Source organism: Agrilus planipennis, unplaced genomic scaffold, assembly GCF_000699045.2.
Source record: "Agrilus planipennis isolate EAB-ADULT unplaced genomic scaffold, Apla_2.0 scaffold112, whole genome shotgun sequence".
NCBI lineage: Eukaryota > Metazoa > Arthropoda > Insecta > Coleoptera > Buprestidae > Agrilus > Agrilus planipennis.
This window is the reverse complement of record NW_020438886.1, coordinates 428,021-448,429: the sequence shown is the minus strand read 5'-3', so window position 1 is coordinate 448,429 and position 20,409 is coordinate 428,021. Positions and strand designations below refer to the sequence as shown.

The 20,409-nt window shown below is 34.0% G+C and overlaps 2 protein-coding genes across 7 annotated transcripts in view; one reads left to right on the top strand and one right to left on the bottom strand.

Annotated features, from left to right (window-relative positions):
- The window catches only part of LOC108737044 (myb-like protein O), a 148,581-nt gene that overhangs the window by 33,270 nt on the left and 94,902 nt on the right, over window positions 1-20,409 (top strand). The window contains exons 1-3 of one of the 3 annotated variants that reach the window (XM_018469698.2): window positions 6,141-6,277; window positions 6,654-6,832; window positions 14,277-14,749. In XM_018469698.2, coding sequence (XP_018325200.1) covers window positions 14,380-14,749 — 370 coding nt within the window. In that variant the 5' untranslated portion in view covers window positions 6,141-6,277; window positions 6,654-6,832; window positions 14,277-14,379. Of the gene's footprint in view, window positions 1-6,140; window positions 6,278-6,653; window positions 6,833-14,276; window positions 14,750-20,409 lie in introns of those variants that run through there. The other 2 variants (XM_018469697.2, XM_018469696.2) reach the window with 2 other exon arrangements.
- The window catches only part of LOC108737052, a 245,140-nt gene that overhangs the window by 134,208 nt on the left and 90,523 nt on the right, over window positions 1-20,409 (bottom strand). The gene's annotated exons all lie outside the window — the stretch shown is intronic.

The window sequence follows — 20,409 nt, the reverse complement described above, 5'->3', positions numbered from 1 at the left end:
GTTAGGATGATATTATAATTTTACAGTAAGAAAAGACAACACGAACGAAGTGATGTGCACATTTTAGTAAAATTAGATACATCGTTGGTAATCTTAACCAGAATGTTTCAGATACTTCAATACTGAATAGTCAAATGTTTGATTGAATATTTGGATATTCAGATGCTGGATAATTTGAATATTCAAATGAAATCATAAACAGACATGAAAAGTTCTGTCAGTTAGCAGTTAAACGCTTCATATTATTTACTGAATATTATTTAACTATGAAAGTAAGGTTTAGAGTTATTAAACATCAGGAAAATTTGCAATATTATAATTCAAGTAATGTAACACATAGTGAGTAAAATAGTAATGCAAGTGAACGGTGTAAGCGTCATGTGTTGTAAACGGTTTTTGAACGCTTTCTCCGAATGTCATTAATGTATGGGGGCGTAAAACTTTTATGAGACGTGTCTCAGAATTCAGGAGTCGTAAAATCAAAACACCATGAAATCGGTTCTGCACAACGGCAACGCCACTCAGAGAAAGCAAACTCATTTCTATTTATTTTTCAAAAGAAAAACAACTAGTAACATGCAGGCCTATATTTATTGCAAATATACCTAATAAATAGAGAAGGTTTGTGTGCAAAAATATTATCTGTGTACATTATATTTTCATATTTACCTCGAAAAGTTGAGTATAGGTACGCTTACACGGAAGCAAAGTTTTGCTTTTTACAAAAAAAAATACTACTTACTAAATTACACTTTTCTTACAGCTTTTCCCAGCAGCTTCGCTCGCGGAAATTAATGTTACTTCTCCATAAAACCTTTTAACTTCCAATTCATCCCAACAACGTTTTAATTTTATGTAAATTCGCCATNTGGTTGTTGACTTTAACTTGATGAAAATCTATACAAACGAAGAAAGATACAATTTAAAAGATTTTCACAAATGATTTGTTTTAGTTGTAATGTTTGTTTTAGCAAACATTAACATTATCAGGCAAGAGTGATTATTGATACTAGATTGGAAAGAAAAATTAATAAAGATCAGAGATAATCTTTCACTTCTTTTCTGTATTCATTTCGTCCATCCCACCTGTATTTTTCCAGCCACCCATTCCTACAATTTCCACAAGGAGGCTTAAGTGGGCCTTCCACTCTAACCGCCAGATTAGCACTGTTTAACGAAGAATGTTACGAGTAAATAAAATGTTTTGTTAAAAATCCTTTAAGATGTGCTTTCGTCGTATAAATCCTATGTATCTACCAGCACTTGTTCATCAAATGAATTAAAAATATGAAAAGTCCCCAAAAATAAAATATGTTACTTATCTTCTATCTAAAAAGCCATTTGTAAATTTTTTCGCCGATTACACCTGTTGTTAATTTTTTTACTGCTACATCGTGAATCACCATTTATATATTTATGTGTGTCTTGATGCGTTAAATTTGTTGTGAAAACATTTTTTTATTTATAATTACAGCGATATGTTTAATTTACCACCTGAAGAATATTTAAACATAATTCTAAAACACATGTCGTTTCTTACAAATCGAAATGTAAAACTAAACGACGTAATTTTATATTATATTCACTTTTTATTCGAGACATAAGCGAACTCCGTGTTTAACTCCCCAACGCCTGAGCTGTGCGACCAATCGTACCGCAGTAACCTTTAATAAACGTAATAGAATGCCGAGTTTATTTTTTTTATATAAAGTACATCTGCTTCCGAAATTAAGTACGATATTTACACAACAATAATAAACTTAATAATGAATCTCTCACGTTATATTTCAAAGCTTTCGACAAAATTGATATTAGATATCAAACAGCTGAATTTGTTTGGAAATACGACCTCTGTAGCTTGTCTGTAAATTTTAAGTCATACTATTTTATTATTGCCAAATGAAAAGCAGGCGTTCTTCTTCTGTTATAACCATTTTAACTCTTTACTGGTCATTCAGTGAAGAACTGAAACAGTATGAGTTAGTGTAAATAGATTTACGCGTTCACGTTTGCTACTAATGATTTCGTCACATATACAATCTCTTCATGTATATGTCAAAGAAATCCAAGTTATTCCTCGTTAAAACTTGCTTGTCATACGTCATGCTTTTTAGCTTAACATGTCAAGGCATAAGCGTCTGGCATCGTTGAAACAATTGACGAACTGCTTCCCGAACAATCCTTTACTTTTCTAATACAAAAACGATATTGTTGGCGTCTACAGGGTGATCACCACATTTTTAAGTGAAAGATAAAAAATTCTTTAGGAGATAATTATTTTACTGGCGCGTTGATAGTAAAATTTTTGTAGGAAACGGAGTAGACGCGCACAGCTCGTAAACGCGGAGCGCGCAACTGTTTACTCTAACTATCAACTGTTATTACACATTGATTAAGGATAACGTCAAAGCACATGATTTTCAAGTTTATAATTATATATAGAAAAAATGCTTTTTGTTGATTATAACTGTCTTAAATAATTAGATTTAGGGTAACTTTTATTGTAAGAAGAAGATTGGTAGCATGGCCGTCAGCGTATCCGGATTTCTAACCTTACTTTTACATGATATTAGTGCAGTCTTAGGAAGAGGGCTCTGTATCATCTAGGCCCGTGACGTTGCTAGATCCTTTAACTGGATTATCATCGTCAGTACCGAAACATTTTTGTAGAATAAATGTTTACCCCACTTTAATCGAGCTTCAAAAATCGTAAATTAAAAAACATTGACTACAAAATGGGGTTTCCCAGTAAACAGTCGAGAAGGTATATATTCTTTTGGGTTTTAATTGATACAGTACAACTTATTTTGTATCATACTTTGAATTCAGCCAACAAATGGTACATGTATAAATATATATATATGTATATATATGAATATTATTATTTATTTATGTATATACCGATTAAAGAAATGCGTAATTAGAAGTATAACGTCTAACGCGTGCACATAAACAGGTACATACACCTTTATTTTTTTTGTTTTGTCATTTTTAGTCAGTATTAACCGATAACTGACGGTTCACAATCTCATTTTTTTATTTTTATCAATCTTACTTTAACAACTTACATTTCTTTTTAATTTAATAATTTGATAACATTCGTATAATAAAAATAAGAAACAAACGTAAAAACCAAGTGGGCACTTTGTTTATTAAATATTATTTATATGTTAATCATAAATACGAAGTGTATTTCTTTATTACAACTATTGATTGTTTATATACAGCAGTTTCTGTTAAAATACAAAGCGGTATTGAATACGTTTTAAAAAGAGTTTAAACAAAACTAATATTATCAGTAGTTTTACAGGGTTGTACCGGTTACAATATTCCATATGCCATCCACAATGTTTAGATGGATATGAACATTGTCAATGTGTCAATGTGTCATACAAGCTGAAAAGTTAAAACAAAATATCGAATCTCAACTACCTTGATTTTTTACAAAAAATAATTATTATATTAGTAATAGAAATAAATGCAAATTTTGGATATTGAATGGTTGTTGACTTTAACTTGATGAAAATCTATACAAACGAAGAAAGATACAATTTAAAAGATTTTCACAAATGATTTGTTTTAGTTGTAATGTTTGTTTTAGCAAACATTAACATTATCAGGCAAGAGTGATTATTGATACTAGATTGGAAAGAAAAATTAATAAAGATCAGAGATAATCTTTCACTTCTTTTCTGTATTCATTTCGTCCATCCCACCTGTATTTTTCCAGCCACCCATTCCTACAATTTCCACAAGGAGGCTTAAGTGGGCCTTCCACTCTAACCGCCAGATTAGCACTGTTTAACGAAGAATGTTACGAGTAAATAAAATGTTTTGTTAAAAATCCTTTAAGATGTGCTTTCGTCGTATAAATCCTATGTATCTACCAGCACTTGTTCATCAAATGAATTAAAAATATGAAAAGTCCCCAAAAATAAAATATGTTACTTATCTTCTATCTAAAAAGCCATTTGTAAATTTTTTCGCCGATTACACCTGTTGTTAATTTTTTTACTGCTACATCGTGAATCACCATTTATATATTTATGTGTGTCTTGATGCGTTAAATTTGTTGTGAAAACATTTTTTTATTTATAATTACAGCGATATGTTTAATTTACCACCTGAAGAATATTTAAACATAATTCTAAAACACATGTCGTTTCTTACAAATCGAAATGTAAAACTAAACGACGTAATTTTATATTATATTCACTTTTTATTCGAGACATAAGCGAACACCTTATTAAAAAAATGATAATCTAGAACTAACAAATAATAATTTAGTTTATTAGAATGTATTTCATCATAAGTTGGTCGAAGTTGCCTTTTTTTCGATATATATGTATGTGTGTAGATTTAGTGGAAATCGCGTATAACAAACACGAGCGTAAGAAACTTTCGGTTATAACGAGATATTTTAAATGACCATTGCTAATGTCCCAATTCATTCGAGTCTCTTTGTACGGATGTAACGAACACTTTCACACATTTGACTATGTGCACAGTACCGTAAAAAAATACCACGTGTAATTATACAACACGCTACTGAAGTGAAACTTCTTCAAACACACAAACATACCGGGATAGGGGTTAAGGAATTGGTTTAATGGTATTATATATACACTATGAATTTAAATCTTACACTATACATGCCGGAGTTGCCTGTAACGAAACGTTACATTAAACCGCGCTCACGGCTCTAGCGATCCCCACTACGAACTCGTCTACGTAGCCGAGTAGAGGAGGGACATCCGTTGCATGATTTCGTTACATAGCAACTCGCATGAAACGAACTCACCCTACCGTAGGGTCATATAAATAAAACGAATGCACCCCAACGTAAAATCATTAATTGGATTTTTAAAGGTTTATGACTAGGCTGTAGTGTAATCGTTTTATGACGGGTATTGCCATATAACGACGGTTTACTATTGCAGTTCAGTGTTCGGAACCGTACGATAATTATCGTACACATACGATAATTTCATGTCTACGTACGATGTACCATATCATATTATTATCGTACGCAGATTGTACGATAATTTTCATGCATTCAAAATTTATTTTACTCTTACCCTCTCAGACAATATCACGAAGACTTTTTTTTATTCGCGAATATCTTTTTAACATTTTTGTTATTCGAAATTTAGAAGAACGTGCCTGCAACAAAAGAACCTTATCATGCTAGTATGTAAGTTTTTTCTCGGCAGGTAACATCCCTTCGTGTTGGTCACCAGATGGGTCGATGGTCTTCCCATCCACAATTTTGTAATTGTAGTCATGTTACCATAGCCTAAGGTCAAAAACACCCCACTAACACACCTCCACCCCCTATATCTTCTTATATTTAAGTATTTTTCTATCTATTATTCATTTTTAATTTAAAGGGTGAAGGTAGTTCAGGTCTGTCTCAAATGTAAAAAATATAGTTAAAAAAGATTATAAATAGTTTATAAGTACAAATTAGTTACAAAGTACACGCAGAAATATTGATATCACGATTAATACGAGTAATTTATTAATTATAGTGAAGTACGATGATTTTGCTCCATGTACGATAATTCTACGCTACTGGTACGATAGTTGCCTCGCTTCAGGTTGTGAACACTGTTGCAGTTGGGTTCCACCCTGCGTCAGGATAATTGAATCTCGAATAAATTTCGCTCCGAATAATATTTCATTTTGTAATATTTTATATTTTTAAGGTAACTGACTCTGAGTTCTTGAAGCTAAAAATATCAGTATCTGTTACTCGTGTCGCTCATCATAACAAGCTTCGTCACGGCTAGTAAATAAATCATTCTAGTTTTATCTTAAGAGATCATACAATATTAATGATAAAATAACAATTAATTGGTTTAATTTCAACTATCCATCATAACTTATAAATGCACCTGTTCTGGCATTTCGTATCGTATATGCTGTTTCCGTGTGAATTTTGATAGCTTATTGCTAAAATCTTTATAAGTAAAAAACAAACAGTTTCTTCTATTGATATAGGCGTACATATTTAATTAAATGTAATACAATCTGAGAAGATACTGGTTGACTGATAACGGCCTTATCTCGTTTACTTACGGTCACGATTTAAACTTTCGACAAATTTAGATTTTAATTTTCGTTGAAAACCGCTACCATTCGCGTCTTACGTCTCAATAGGTTCTCTACGCTGTTAAAGAAGTTTCGGTTTAGTGCATAGCAGTTTTTTTCCTGTCTAATCAGACGTTCATATTCGATGTGGAATTTTATGATCACCTTATGCGCTATCACTGAGGTGAGAGATAATATAATACTAGTTTTAAATTTAAATGTTTTCATTTGAATTTCACTAACCTTTGAAGAATGACGCCAGAAATCCGTCAAACAAGGATTAAAAGTTCTGGTTTAGTGTGTAAATGACTTTTTGAAAGGTTTCGGAAGTTGATGAGGTTGTATTTAATGAAAAATCCGTCAGAACGAAGGCATGAACCATTTACCAAACTATTTGGTTCATGGATGATTTAAACCATTGCTTAGGGACTTTTTTATAGCCCCTCATCGGTAACCACTCATAGTATATGCCAAGACTCTTCCTCCCTCTCTAGTTTTCACGTTGTATTTCATAAATTTTAAATTATGAATTATTTAAATTATTTTTTGCAAACATATAGCTCGAAAAAGCGCGATATTTTCCTAGAGGATATTGACTACGTGACGAAAACCGAAGCCCCTCCGTCTCTGTGACGAAGCGTGGTATTTTTGAAGACCTCCTCCCCCTGACGGGTCACATGGTATGAGTACCTGGTTCGTATTTTTCTATAGTTTCCTAGGATCACCTGGACAAATTCAGGTGCATATAATTTTTCACTTGTTTTCTGACTTCATTGCACCCGTCCCATGTGTTTCTCTTCAATCACCCCCTCTCCACCCATTCATGTACCACTAGTAAATATAATTTTAATTTTTAATATTATCAAATTATTTTTTGAAACCAACACTATATTCTATGAATTTAAACAAGGCTTTCATTTTTTTTTCTTGTTTTTTTTGGGTAACAGTATATATTCAAGGGTTGAATGACAAAGGGTTGGAACTTAGTTCCTTACAGTCGGGTTTCTAATCAGCGTATCGTCTATCATATTAGAAAAAGTGATCTTTCAAAATGGAGCATGTATTCAATGCTCGTAAAACTCGGAGAGAAACTGAAAATATTATTTTAAAAACAAGTTCAGCATGCTCTCTTCCTACTTTCATCATGTTGATCTTCCTATTAACAATTTCAATAGGATTTGTGTAATATATACTACAACAAGATGATTGATCACGTAGGGTAAATTTTAAGCATGAAGCTCTTAATATCCTACAGTATTTAAGCTAATTCTAAGGCTTATATTACCAAAAATCACCTGAACATGTGTGTTTTGATTGTCCTGCAGGAACCTTTTGTATGTGTTGTGTCATTTTTTATATATACCAATTCAAATAATGTCTCATCTTAATTCTACTATCTAATGAATTAGCTTTGTCCTTTAAACGCTCCTGCAAAACTGCTTTCACACTTCGGTTGCTTTATTTAGATCAATTTCGTTCAATTTTGGTTATTCTTTTACAATTTTTTCAGATTATATTTAACAGATTAAAGAGGAAACTCGTAAATGACTGTACGTAGTCTAGGTATTTCCTTTATTACTTTATGATTGTCATTACAGGTACCAATAAACATGTTTAGTTTCTGTATATTTGTATATCATTTACGTTTTCATTCAAGTGTTTTTTACTTGTTCCAATTTCCACTTTTGTAACGCAATGCACTTGTACGCATACAAACATTCCATACTTGTGTGCAATGTAGGATTATGCAGGGCAGTATATAAAATGTATAGTATTTATAATACGAATAAATCTTCAATAGAGTAGAGAGTAAATATTAATAATTAAATATCAATGTACACAACCTTGACTTATACCTGCTTATCGCAACAGTAACTGTTACATCAAAAGTACGGACTACGTAACTAGGTAAATACAAACAAGAGTAAATTACAAACCAGAATAGTGACGTTAACTGATTTTTCAAAGTAGTTTAAATGGTTGCTACGCCAACCCATAACTAAATGATTACAAATATACTAATTGGAAAAAGTACACCAACCCTTTCTTTGCAAAGTTTCGGGGAAGCTACATTTTAATCTTCAACTCATTGTTAAACAATAATACACATACAGGGAATTTTACTCAAAAATATCATGTTTATATATAGGGTAGTCCATTAAGCGCGTCTTGCTCTTTGGCGGTCTTGCCGTTGAAGTTGGAAGAAAATGTTTCCAATAAAAATAGTCCATCTGCGGAAAATAATTTTAGAGATGACGGACTGCCTTATTTTAAATGGAACACCCTGTATATTATCACATTTTTGAATTCAGCATCGATTTTAATGTCCAGTTTGTTAAGCATAGTTTTTGTCTGCGCGAAATCTTTTTAGAGTTATTTAGTAATTTCTAGAAAACTTGACGTTTGTAGTACCTTACAAAAATTTTAATATCTCGGCAATTATACTCGATAAAAAGATGCGGTTGTCGCTGCTAAAAAGAGCATAAAACGCACTTAGCCTTCCATCTAAAAATTTCTTTCATAACTTATTAAATCATTACATTACAGTAGTAATGTTCAAATTTTAAATGTTTCAAACATCAATAGCTCATTTGTTTCAAGTGGGAAGCTAATATGTTCATTTTGACATTGTCGGATGCAGAATTGAATTCTATTTCGTTTTTATTAAGGGATATCTAGCTATATTTAAATAATAAGGAAAACTACTTTGAAGAAATGTCTATGGGGCAGTCCATAAACGATATAAGGACTTTTATTTTAACCTATTTTAAATCCTCCTGCTTCCATGTGCACCATGATTTTATCACTAGATCATCTAGAGGACCGTGTTCTTTTTAAACATTTTTGAAATGAAATTGCTTAAGGTTGGTTTATCTGCTTTAACTTAAAACTAAAACACCAAAAATACAAAAAAAATCTACATCTTTTTGAACAATAAAAAAAACGTTACTCAGGTATCAGCTCCCCCCTCCTCCCGCATATGTACACTGTTATGGAACAATTTTTGAAATTGCAGTTCAATGAACCCTGGACAAACACAAAACCAATCTCGTAGGCTTCTTTTTAAAAAAAAATATCAGTATAAATTATCAGTTGTTGATTGAACAAATACATGCCTGGCAAATATTTTTCACGTTTTTTTAATATTAACTATAAATATGTTAGTTTTTAATGCGTCTGCCTGTCTTTATGAGGAGATAATGAACATCGTAATAAACACTAGATAGCGGGTTTACCCTAACACGTAAGACATAAAAATAAAAAAATAAACGAAGTCTGCAAATTGATAGACATTGTAACACGCTATTAGATATGAAGAAAAATATACAGCCGAAAATGTCGCTTATACAAGTGCGTACCGGATATACCGGACAAATGTACAAATTCCACGCTAATTTTAACTAAACATCCTAGCGATACGTACCCTAACCAGAATATCGCTTAATACGATATCGCTTATAATGAAGCTTATAAGCAATAAATTGATAATCTAAAAGTGTTCTCCATCCAACACTTAGGGATTCGATGAGTCATTACGACAATTGGAATGTCCACGCGTTTTAATACAAATACTCTTAAATGCAATGTTTATCTTTTTGTTTGAATAAATGGAAAAAGTTTTTATAACAAAGGCAGTGACGCACCCAGGTCCTTGTTCATATTGTAACACGACACATCCCCTAAAGTAAAATGTAGGTGTATCACTGAAGGAAGGGTTCTATAAAAAAAATTATTTGAGAAAAGGGTTCCATGGGGTTGCAAAGACTAAAGTAGACCGATCTAACATTACTTATAGTGGTAACTTGTTTTTAGTAACTTTAATTTAAGGCAGTTGCCTTCAAAGTTGATTTATATTAATTTCTTCGATTGTAACATAAACAATTAAAAAAATTTTTATTAATTTTTAGTTTTTTACACCTACTTTCTATTGACTATTCAAAAAACAGGGCGCAAATATTATTTCAGTCAATTATATCGATTTGTGTAATTTCGTTACATGTTTAGGCTCATTACAACCTGACTTCCACACTTCGGAAATCAATTAATTTTGCACGTGTTTGCTATTAGACAGAAGGAGATACAATCTCATAAGTCATTTGATAAACTAGAACTCTTAAAATTAATTTTGAATTGATCAACAGACGATAGCGTACACTTAACAGGTGGAAGCATAAGCAGTGTACTTAAAGATATTGTTTTGCCGTGATGTGTTCACGAGTATTTGTGCGTATTACAAAGTCAACAGACGCCATTTTAGTGTGTATTGTATATAGATTTCAAACTATCACAAAATTTGTACAGAATGTTGTCTATTTTTTATCTTAACAGTGCTCGAAAAAAAACCTAATGATACTCATAACCACGTGAAGCATATACATTCAAGGAAAAAAGAAACTGCATCTTCTTTACTAATGGAGGAAGTAGTTGGTTTTGAAAATAAATTGTTTCTTTTGGTAGATTGTATTGACATGGATACATTATTACATTTTAAAACCTTAAGAAAGCGGGATGGGAACTTCAAAACCGTGCTTCTATTGACACTGATAGTTACTTCACAAGAACAATCAAAACAATGAAGAATGGTTTTGATAAACGATTTGATCAGTTCAAACTAAATAAGCCTACCTTGGCTTTCATTGCGAATCCTCTCAGAGCAAACAACAAGGAACTAAATTTTACTCCTTTTCATGTAAATTTAAAATCCAATTACTAGATTTAAAGATCAATGATTTCGAAATATTCTAGTGTAAGTATAGTGGCTTAGAAGAGCTGGAAAAGCAAAAATGTTTTGCGAGATCGCAGCATAAGTGGACAGCTATAAAAGTGATGACTAAACCTAATTTTCGTTACCTGGAATAATTTTCCGGAATGCTATAAGCAAATAAAAAGATGGCTTTTGGTGTGCGGACGCTCTTTGGGTCAACACTTTCGTACGAGCAAGCTTTCTCTTCTTTGCACTTAATAAAGAGTAATCTAAGAATCCAAATAACTAATCATAATTTACAGTAAAGTCTTAAACTAAAAACTACTTGTTGTATGCCAGACTTACCAAAACTTTCTAGAAAAATGCAGTCACTGTTTGCATTGATTTTTTAATATAACTTCAGTCTTCAGTCAATGAATGAAGTCGTATTTTATTTAATTACCACTTCTTTCATCATCATCATAAGGTCGTCAGTCCTAAGACTGGTTGGACACGAACCTCCACTCTTTCCTTTCCTGAGCTAATCTTCGCATTTCTCTAAAACTATAACAACCCATATCCTTAACTATTTGCGAACAGTAATCTAATCTAGGTCTAGCTCTACCGCTCCTAACTTCCGTTTCTGCCTCTAATATGTCTCTGACTAGACCTTCATGCCTGAGTATCTCGCCTATTTCTTATTGACTTCCATAGAGTCCTCTGTTCTGCTATTTTTTCTAATACCTCTTCATTTCTAACCTTCTCTATCCACGGTATCCTCATCATTCTCCTGTAACACATTTCGAACGCTTCTAATATTTTCTTTTCCGCTGCGCCCACTGCCCATGTTTCACACCCGTACAGCGCCGTGCTTCAAACATACACCTTTAACAACCTTTTCCGAATTTCTAAATTAATCGTTCGCGAGCATAGAAGTGACTTCTTTTTATTAAAGGTCACTCGACCCTACGCTGTCCTCTACTATATATCCCTACTACTGCTTCTGTCCTGACTTATCTGAATTCCTACATACCTCACTTTTTCTAATTTTTCGTCTCGTATCTTTATATTCGCTCTCTCCCTACTTTTTATTCCTTTGCATATCAGTATTTTTGTTTTACTGTTATTTATTTTCACTTCTCTATCCGATACAAATTTGAAATAAAATGTAAAAGCCGAATTAAGAATTTGTGGCTCTTTAAAATTCATGAAACAATATTTTTACTGCGAATGGCTCTTTTCCAGCTTAATAGTTTGCCGACTCCTGCTCTAGACCATGTCGATTGTCCTTTTTTTCTCCTTCGGGACCGTTTACGTATATATACTGTATCACCTCTCAGACGGGGAGAGAATCTTGCAGTAGCGTACCAATATGGACCTTCCCCCTTCGGGGTAACCTGACATTTGCACAGGTATACTTGATGAATATACGCGTGCATGCGATATAATTAATGTATTCCCTACAGACTGAGTATTTAATGTTAAAACCCTTTTCATCTGTATAATAATAGCAACTAGTGGAAAAAACGCAAAAAAAAAAGAGGGAGCAGTATGACCTGCGTAACTAATCGTGGTAAAGGGGAATGCGAATCTAAAAAGTGGAAAATCAGCGCGACGATATATATGAAGGGCCCCCTGCCGATATCCCTCAAGTACTTTAACAAGTGCGCATGCGGCTAGCTGTTTCTATTACAGCGCCGCGTTGCTAAGACTTAACGATTTGCATGTAGACGTGCACTCTTATTAACTAAGTTTCGTAATTTTAATCAGTAAACAGAATAGCGTAAATATACAGATAGCTGTTTGTAGCTCTGTGAATATATGTTTAGTTCATTGCATAACCGACGCAAATTCAAAGTACTTAATAATAACTAACTGTAAACCATTTAATTTTATGTGTTCCACGATTCTGCAATTCACATGAACAAACCGCCGCCAGTTTCGATTAAGTAAGGCTAGTTTGTGCTTTTCTGAATGATTTTGGTGAAATTTTGTATACAACAGCTACTTATAAGTAATTTGAATATAATCATTAAAATCCACAATAATAAAAAACAGCTTATGATGGAAAACTATTACAAATGGCAATTTAAGTACCAGAAAATATTGATATTTTTTATTGCCTCTGCGTAAATCTACATATATAATGTGATTGCTGGTATTTCTTTTTATTAAGCCACGAAGTAACCATTACTGTGGCTTATCAGGGACCTTAATTATTTTCATTCCAAAGTCGCCTACTCGACAACAGTAAAAATTGTAACTTTCATGCTCTGATCGATATTAAAAACATTATAAACCCAACAAATTACCGATATCTCCTGCTACAAACAATAAATTAAGAATGATTCATAATTATTAGAAACAAATGATAACAAACATTGCATCAATGATCCATCGATTTAAAAATTTTATTTTCTACTAGCTGACTCGGCAGACTTCCTACTGCCTCAATCGGTAAATAAAAGACCTAAACTTTTGTATAAGATAAACTTAAAACAAACAAAAAGAATCCATAATTAATAAAAAATTTAATTTGTGACAAAACTTAAGATTTATCAATCTACATGAGAATAATCTGAAAGATGGTTAACAACTTTTTATTCACCTTTTAAACCTTCTCTGGACTTCCACAAATAATTCAAGACCAAAATTAGCCAAATCGGCCCATCCGTTCTCGAGTTTTAGCGAGACTAACGAACAGCAATTCATTTTTATATATATAGATTTCTATTTATTCTCATGGCTAAGAAATTTTTCAATGAGGAGGGTGCAGCCGCTTAGCTGATCTGTCACCGCAAAATTTCAATTCCATAAGTTGCTCTCCTCTGCTCACATAGTGGGATTATAACGCGTCGTCTGATCCTTCCCCCCTCACCGCTCCTTTACGCAACATTTGTGTTGCTTCCATATCCAGTATCGAAGATGAAAGGATCTTTGAAGAAGATTATCACTCGCGTTAGCGAAACGTTAGAAAACAATTCCAAGACTCGAATCGATTAGGACAGTATCAGTTCACTTGGCAATGGTTTCCAATTGGTTAGCCATATTTAAAAATGTCGAATTCTTTAGTTTTGACTACAACATCCACACATCAGCGAACTTTAAAATGCATTTTCCTACATCCTTCACTTAGTCTCATCAAATAGATCGGATATTTAGACGTTAAAATTGATAGCACAAAAGTGGTCTAATTTTCTCAGTAGGGGAAGACCATAAGAACTACGCAATAATTGTTTTTATCATAAAAAAAAATATTTAATCGTTGTTTTAATCTTCGATTTTAATTAAAAGATTAAAAAAAACTCTCAGGTCTCATTCTGTGGGGGAAGAGGATGTCCACAATTATTTTACGTTCTATTATAAAAAGGACATGGAAACAAAATTCTGCTACTCGATTCGAATGGACTTAGCACATTATTTTTATTAGTAATCTTCGTTTATTTTAATTTAAAAGTATTAAATGAAATAATTTCATGAATTGTTTTTCTCCTTTCAGGATAATCGAGGAAGCCACATCGTCTCCGACAACCAACCCTTACAGTTGTTTATCCCCGTCGAACCCTCCGTCACCCCTTCTAACCTCCCAGTATACGTTACATATGACCCCCCGCTACGACTACCAAGACCAAGATATGATCCCAGCGTCGCAGGTGCTCCCGCAGGTTCTCCCAAAAACTCAGGAAATGTGGGACATGGGACAGTCGATCTATACGGACTATAGATCGTACGATGGCCGGTTTCAAAACGACTATTTGAGAACGAATTATTCCGAAGGGTTACCGACAGTGTTCGGCCAAACGAGGACAAATAGTTTTGTGCCCAAATTGGGAGGACAACCGCAAAAAGTTCCTAAGGAAGCAAGAATTCGCAGGCCCATGAACGCCTTCATGGTATGGGCGAAAGTTGAGAGAAAGAAGTTAGCCGATGAAAATCCTGATCTCCACAACGCTGATTTGAGCAAGATGCTTGGTAAGTGACTTTTTTACTAATCGTATAGCAACTCAAGGAAATATCCGATGTGTGATATTACTTCAAAACATTGCTACATGACTCTTGAATTTATGTTTTTATATCTCGAAAGCAGTTACTAATCGTATAGAAACTCAAAGAAACATACGATGTGTGATATAACTTCAAAACATTGCTACATGACTCTTGAATTTATGTTTTTATATCTCAAAAGCAGTTACTAATCGTATAAGAAACTCAAAGAAATATCCGATGTGTGATATTACTTCAAAACATTGCTACATGACTCTTGAATTTATGTTTTTATATCTCAAAAGCAGTTACTAATCGTATAGAAACTCAAAGAAATATCTGATGTGTGATATTACTTCAAAACATTGCTACATGACTCTTGAATTTGTTGAACAAACTTCTGAGAAATCTTGTGGAAATATTATTAAGGGTAGTTCATAAAATATGTTCAAAAATAGGTGGAAGGAACGGGTATTGCTTATCGTGTGGAGATACGACATGTGGTAAAGCTTACACTCTCGTAAACGAATGTGACGTTTGCCGTTCATCAATTTTATTTTAATTTTTTTCTTACGATAGAAAGTGATTCTCATTGCTATTTTTAATCACAAGAAATCGTTTATGAAAGGGGACTAGCTTTTGTGACGTAATAGTCCTAAAGAGGGTCGCTGAAGGTCTGACGAAGGAGAAAGGAGGAACCCAACAAGGTGAAATTATGAGTGACGTATTTTATGGACGACCCCTAAATATTAAGAGGTTTTTGGTACACACAATAGATTAGCCGACAATACAGACGTCTAATCGTGATTTTTCAGTTCTTAAGATTTATCTGGATAATTAAAAGGTTCATAAAGTTTGAAGGTCTGAGAGAATTTCTTACAAAGGACTCAAAGGAAAATTTCCAATTAGGCATTATGAATAACGATGTTTTGTGAATATCTTTGAACTCCCACTGTCGCTATTATTACATATAGGAGTACGATCATCCTTTAATTAATTATTTATTAATCGTCTAAAATAATATATACGAAGACAGGAGTTACGATTTTTAATTTATATTTAATAAAGACCGCAATTTAAGCTAATACACCGGAAACCTGCTTAGATAATGGGCATTTAATATGCGTCAATCGGTTTGTGTGTGGCATATAGGATTAGTAAGAAGGATTATAGATGAATTTAATTAAATAAACTTTTGCTTATCTATATATACAAACTTCCGTGATGATATTTTTTTAATTTACTTACTCATTAAACTGCGTCCTTCTATCTAATGTTAAGTAGATATGAGTATTTCTCTAGTGGCTAAAATATTAAGAAAAAGTTTTACTTTTTATATTAATAATTACTACGAGCCCAGCCCTGTCGAAGTTGATCCTACAAATGAAAAAATATGTTCTTTTTTAAGAATCTCCTGCTAAAGGCAACTTTTGTGGAAATTAATGCAATGCCACTATAAAATGGACGTTGTCTCTATTCACTTTTAACAAATTCAGCTTATTTTAGGTAGGTATCTAATGAAAAGAAGAAAACTTCTCAAATGATGTCATTTATCAAAGATATAATCAAATAGTACGTTCTTTAAAAAATCTGAAAATTCGATATTTTCGGAGGTTTTGATAACATCAGCGAGACAAGACAAGACTCGTCCTTTAACCACAATTTTGGGAGCGGGTAGCTTAAGTCCGCTTATTCGCAGTGGTTGTTATTCGTATGAACCCTATAAGGCTGCCTTATTAGGATCACTAAGGGCGTATATAACACCTTGTCACATTCGCGCATCATAGTGAATGTTTGCCCCCTCTTGAGGAACAATCATTGCTCTACCCACTTTAAAAATTTTGGGAGAATTAATTGTATTATATCAGCTCATACCCGACTAGAATTTTGAAGGGGTGCAGGTAGGGTCCCTAAGTAGGTAGCCATACTACTTCTTGTCGGCTCCGTGACATTCCCCTCTGGGGCAAGGAAGGGACATATAACGCCTTGTCGCAATTGCCCATCATCAGGAAAACCGTATGTAGCCCACGCAGGGGAAAATTATTGCTACCCCATTAAAAATTTTTGGTAAAATAAACTTTATTATTAATGAAAAAAATACAATATAGGTATACATGTATCACTTATTTGTAAAATTTGTTTGCTCTTAAGTAAGATTGTGTTATTGGGCTGTTTTGTAGTCAATAATANTTTTAAGCAATACAGCATTAATCCTTATCCAATTAAGTACTTTTAAATATTTTGTGCATTTAATATAGATCAATATGGCCCTTTACAGCATGTAATTTAAATGAATATTTTAGAAGAAATTACAGACTTAAAATGCAGGGACATAGCGGTTGCGGCGGTATCGGCCGGTTTGTATTGTCTAATGACAAAAAAGCTGTGATTGTTGTATATAAGGATATTCTATAGTATATTTACCATCAACATTGCACCCGTGCGAAGCATAGTGTACAAATAATACCATTAAACCAATCCCTTAACCCCTATCCTGGTATGTTTGTGTGCTTGAAGAAGTTTCACTTTAGTAGCGTGTTGAATAATTACACGTTGTATTTTTTATTTTATTTTTACTATGATTCACTATACTGAAATATTTGTGAGGGGCGAATTAAGATGTCCATTACCCTACTAGAATTTTGAGGGGGGGTTCTGGTAGGGTTCTTTGTGGGTACCCATCTTGTGGGCCTGATGAAGTTATACCTTGCGCATCATCAGGAATGTCGCATGTGCCACCCGCGGGGAAAATTATTGTTACCCCATTAAAAATTTTTGGGAAAATGAACTTTATTATCAATGAAAAAATTATTAATGAAAAAAATACAATATATACATATATCACTTATTTGTAAAATTTGTTTGCTCTTAAGTAAGATTGTGTTATTGGGCTGTTTTGTAGTCAATAATACTTTAAATTGCAATCGTTTTACTGTTGTTCGACCTGTTGCGTCTGGTTTCAGTTGTCTTATAATAACAATATCAGGAAATTGTTGGTTCATTGCAAATGTATTATTATTATTAAGTTTTTTCATTTTATCGAGAATATTTTCGAACGGATTTGCCTCATCGAGCCTCCATAAGGTAGATTTAAATTAAGTTTTGTATATGTGATAGGTTTGCGTCTTAAGACCCATATGAAAAACCCATAAGGCAATCCTCATTTCAGTATCACCACTTTTTTGGTGGGATTTTCTTAAGGAACCTACGGAGAAATCCCTATATCGGCATGCCCCTTATTAGCCACATGAGGCCCACACGCTACATGGGGCATTCGAGTCGGGTAATTTACACTAGCAAATAGCCACAAGGTTCCGATATATGATGTTTGCCTAATTGAACCCCAAAATTGCATATGTTGGGAAATTGTCCACTTTTTTGTAAATTTATGGGTACATACGTATATTAATCTTGCCTCATATGTTCCTTACGAAAAAGGCATACGCCACTCAGTCCTGCTGATTTATTTTGCTGACTTCCTGAAGAGCAATGCTCAGGGGAAAATCCCTCTATCAGCATGCCTTCATGAGACTACATATGAAGTATGTCCCTACAGTAATATGAAAAGAAAATATGTTTTCCATCTTCTGTTTTCTGCTGTGTTATTTCGTAAGTGTAGATGCTGATGTCTGATGTGAATTGACATAAAACGAACTGCTTAGTTATTACGTATATATAACTTTGTTCGTATGTACGTGTATACGCATGTGTGATGTAAATGAGGCACATCCTGTCGCGGTAAAAAGATGCTGTTATGAACGCGGACGGTCAGAAGGGCGACTACAGGGCTCGGCCGTCTGATTTTAGGGTGCGCCATCAAGGTGTGCCTTGTCAATCAACGAAGCAAATGGGTCATCCTCAATGGCCTTTCAATGCATCGCTTGACAGAGAAACGGTCGAGGTGTTCTTTTTTAACTGCCTAACTACAGCTCATACAAAATCGATCATTAACGGATTGCATCTGCAATTGTAGGTGACTTTTTTCACTACAAAATTGAACAGTAAATTTGTGAATTCGACTTCTAAGAATCTTAATATTTTATCATTAGCACCTTGGGTAAATTCGCTTCTCGATTTAAAGTTCCAACCCTCAAAAGAAAAACAGGACCCTCTCCGCTGAGAACCTGAGAGTCCAAGCAAAGCCTTATTAATCCGTAGGTAAATTTTGTAGTAGTTGGAAGAATTATGAAATAGAACGGATAATTATAAGAAAATATTAGAATAGGTACTTGCCTACTAATGTTGAATCGCTTCGATCTTAACTTGATGATAATCCATATATCTGTGTATTAATGATGAAAACCATAACTTAAAGATATTGACAGCAGATTTTATTCTCTTGCAAAAAGATTCGCCAAACATTGACATCAACAGTGATATTTATTTTTCTCCGGTGAAGTCAATGTGTCGCAAAACATCGACGCAAGTACGTATACTTATCGGTGTTGTGATAATCTTGTAAGTTGTGGTTTTTTTAGAATTTATCAATTTTAAAATGATATGGAAGTAAAAGAAACGAATTATTCTAAGAAACCGCGATAGTACACATATAGATAGATTCTACAGTATCTATACAGCTCAATTGAAAGATTCTTCCTTCATGTTCCATTTCGATTTTCAAGTTAATGGATAAGATAGTAGGTATAGTTGCGTATGTTTCCAAGTTCTGGGCTTAGCTAAGGCGAATGGTAAGTCGTTGTTGCGCATTGCGGTATCATTCGAGCGCAGAGACTACGGCGATTTCAGAGTCAAGCAAGTAAACGTAAACGCAAGAGAACGGCGGACCACGAGTTGGCCGCTTATGATAACGTGATGGAGCGAGATTTGTGCATCTCATTAGTCTCGGATTAATGGTCTTTCAGCGGGACTGTACCGGTCGGCCGGCCCTCCACGTTCATTGGATCGGCCTCGGTCGCTCGGCCAATAGCCGTCCGCCGCCAATTATGCCCGTTTATTTTGTTTTAAGGCCAACTGGCATATAAAATGGCCGAATTGACTTGTTTACTTTATATAGCCGCTCGCGAGATATAGCCGGCGGAGGTAAAGAAAACACGCGCAAATACCTACTGGATCCTCCATATATGGACACTCTTTTTCTTCTCTCCTTCCTCTCCATTGCTCCCTAACAATTGACCGTATAGTCACATTAAAAATAATTACAAACGAGACCACTCGAACTAATTAGAAGAAGCCTGATCTGAAGTATCAAGAATTCAAGATGCTACAACAGCGTGCTTAACTGTATCAGTTTCAGGCTCTATCCTGGCAATTTTCTGTCATATTAAGACTAATAGGATACTCAAGCAACATTATCTACATAAATGCACTTTAACATTTTCTTATTTCCATTGTTTTTTCAAAAAAGCGAATATCACCCAGTCATCATCATCATCATCATCATCATAAGGCCGTCAGTCCTAAGACTGGTTAAACACGCACCTCCACTCTTTCCTATCCTGCGCTAATCTTCGCATTTCCCTAAAGCTAGAAAAAAAAAACTTTTGGGTGTAAAGCCAGTAATGCTGGTGGGCGGGCAGTCCCTCCGGACTACGCCGGAAGGTAGGGCGGAAGGCCCTCTTCAGCCTGCTTTCAGGAATCGTGGGAATGGGTGAGTGGTGGTTCGGGTGAGAAAGATGAGACGGACGAAA